The 2909-nt window shown below is 59.3% G+C and overlaps 1 protein-coding gene across 1 annotated transcript in view; it reads right to left on the bottom strand.

The window, feature by feature from the left end:
• Nucleotides 1-2177, bottom strand: part of AURANDRAFT_70970 (hypothetical protein) — a gene marked incomplete at both ends in the record, with an annotated part of 7384 nt that extends 5207 nt beyond the window's left edge. Inside the window, one exon of the mRNA XM_009035595.1 lies at nt 1754-2177. Within this exon, the coding sequence (XP_009033843.1) occupies nt 1754-2177 (424 nt within the window). The remainder of the gene's footprint in view (nt 1-1753) is intronic.
• Nucleotides 2178-2909: the final 732 nt, after the last annotated feature.

Below are 2909 nucleotides of genomic sequence, written 5' to 3'. Positions count from 1 at the left end.
AAATACGTATGTGAGCGCCTAGTCTTCGCTCTCCGACAGCCATAGGCGCTCCCAGCAATAGGTTGCCCTCTGCTGGGGCCTTGCGGCGTGTCATCGAATCGATCCCCCGTATCTGATCTACGCGTCTCAGATATGTAATCGATGTCTCATGATCCGCCCCCATCTCGTTAAGCACCCCCCATCAGAGGGCCGCTCCGTGAGCGGTGAAGGAGGCCTCGAAGGGCGGTCGTCCCCGTCCATGCGCTCCCGCTCGTCGCTGCCCGCCCAACGACGGGCTGCCCACCGAGTAGTACAGTGCCGCAGGCCCCTCAGGGGCAGCACGAGTATGTTCTGTGACATGCCACTGTCAATCTGTTCCAGGGCTATGCCTTTCTCCTCGGCACTAGCACTCACCCATACGGCCATAGCACGGGCAAACGCCAAACGCTGGCCCGCGTCATTGGGGTCAATGAATGCGCCGTCTGGCTTAATGCACCTGTTCCCTGTGGCAGGCCCACCGAGTAGTAGTACAGGCGGTCCCTAAGGTCACGGTCCCCTAAGGATGTCGGGGGCCCTCGTAAACCGTCGCAGCACAATGGGGGCCGCATTCGCACCGCCTCGAGCACCGCCTGTGAGAGCGGGTGGAATGGATCGTCAAAGGTCGATCCGTCGAAACGAAGTTGTCCGTTGTCAGATCAGCATCAGCCAGGAACGGGCTTGGATCGGCGGGGCACATGTACTGACCGCATTTAAATTGCCTATGGGTAGGCCCCATGAAATCCTCGCGGAGATCGACGATCTTGGCGGCGGCGCTTCGAACGAGACATGTTTTGAATTTCGCCAGGACCACCTTCCGGGTCTCGTATCTAGGAATCCCCATTATCTAGAATTTCTCAATGTCTGGCGGAACGAGCAAGCTGCGCCAGACGTTCTCGATTATCGCGCGGATCTGGTTGACGGCCTCCTCCATGGCGTCGAGCAGCAAGAGCGCATGATCGAAGGGACATTGGAAAACGCAGCAGACGTCGAGGAGTGTCTCTTTTCTGCGCCAATGTACCAGACAGAGCTTGCTCGTGTCCGCTTCGTGCTCGGGGCTTACATACGTGTGAGGCTCGCCAAAATCGAGAACCAAGCTGGTCATATTTTCGCAAGTGATGCAGTGTCTGGTGCTGAAGCAGAATACCACTGCTTCTGAAGTAGGCGGATCCTGAGATATTTTCGCGTCTCTCGGAGCGCGAACGCGCCCATTGCGACCAGTATCTCGCACATCCTTACCGCGCATTTTGTGGATAATATTGTTCGCACATTTACCCTCATAGATGCTCCTCCACGAACACCAACGTACTACGGTTTTATCCGACCTCCCACAGCCGTTTGCGGACGAAACAGATGCGGATGCCTGTCCCGAGCTCCTTGGGAAAGCCGCAACGAACGGCGTCTACCCCGGGCACACATAAAACTAAAGACTTGGCACTTGATCGCTTTGGAATAGGCGACTGCACCGCCGCCGACGGGTAAATTTGTTTTCGCTCGCGCCAACGCCAATCTTGGTGATGTCCAGATCGACAACTCTGGTTTGTGCCCCTGCAACTCAACACCCTCCTTTACTCAACTTGTGTTGCGAACTTGTGTGCAGGTGAAACGGCATTCTTTGCCAAGGACGATATTCTGATTCTTCCATATGCGCCAATCAGGAACCTAGTCCATGCCGGCGACCTGCTCCTCCTTTAGCCCGCTCCTTTAGCCTGCCTTTAGCCTTGCCGAATCCGCATACCAAACCACTCCCAGGTGAGGCGAAAGTGCCTGCGCCCCAGCTCGCTGGAAATTTCCAATTGTCCAGTGAGGGGTGAGGGAAGTAACAAGGGGCTCCGCAGTACGTGGCAGTAATCCGTGGACGTCGAGCGCGACGCGCCCGCGGCGGCGTCCTCGAGCGCGAGCGCGACGTCGAGCGCGACGGCGGCACGGTCCTCGACGACAGCGGCTCGTGCCGGGGCCGCCACGCCGGCCGCGAGGAAGACCTCGATGAGCCCTTTGCGGATGTCGTGCTTGAGGTCCGCGGCGGACCCGCCGAAGGCCTTGTACTCGCCGACGGTCGTCGCGTGCATGTAGGCCTCGTAGCGGTGCGCCGACTGCGAGCCGGCTTTCTTGGGGCACGGCTTCTGGCACTCGAGCTTGAGGTCGACGCTGAAGCCCGCCATAAATTCCGCGACCGCCGGTTACGGGTCCTCGCGGACCTCCGCGGCGCCCTCCTCGCCGTCGTGCGCCGTCGGCATGATGTCGCGCGTCGGCGGCGACGCCGTGGCGACGCCGCGGGCGTCGGCGCCGTCGCGCACGAGGTCCTGGGGCTGGCGCGCGTCGACGACGCCCGTCGCCTGCACGGCCTCTGAGATTCTCCTGTATAGCAGCCCTATCTCTCTTTTCCATTTTCAGTCTAGGTCAGGGACACTGCCATTTCCCCTCATGGGTTATGTGCCCACAGCGCCAATCCTGACCCAAGACCCTCTACTTTCGTTACATGGTAGTTTAGCTCACTACAGCGGAACTTCAGAAAACTCGCTTACAGCTATGGCTCCGGCGCCGTGACCGCGCGCATAGACGCAGCGGTCCAACGATGTACGATTTGGACGCGCTGATTTTTGTCAGTCGCCTCCGTCGCCCGAGCTGTCCGCCGGCAGCGACGGGCGCGCGTTCCGGTGCCGGAATGGTCGGTTTAATTTTGCCCCGCTTAGCTCGACCTTAGTCAACTGGTCTGCATGACGGGCCATATTTGCTTTATTGCATCGCCCAACTTTTCAGCGACGACATGAAGTTCTCCTCCGTGTCCAGCAGCCGACGCAAGTCGCGCAAGGCGCACCTGACGGCCGATTCTTCGTCACGGTACGGCACAGTGTCTACCCATAACTAAGAATGGCGCGCAATTCCCCTATTCA

This window comes from Aureococcus anophagefferens (genome assembly GCF_000186865.1).
Source record: "Aureococcus anophagefferens unplaced genomic scaffold AURANscaffold_3, whole genome shotgun sequence".
Taxonomy (NCBI): Eukaryota; class Pelagophyceae; order Pelagomonadales; family Pelagomonadaceae; genus Aureococcus; species Aureococcus anophagefferens.
This window is presented reverse-complemented; position numbering and strand designations above follow the sequence as displayed.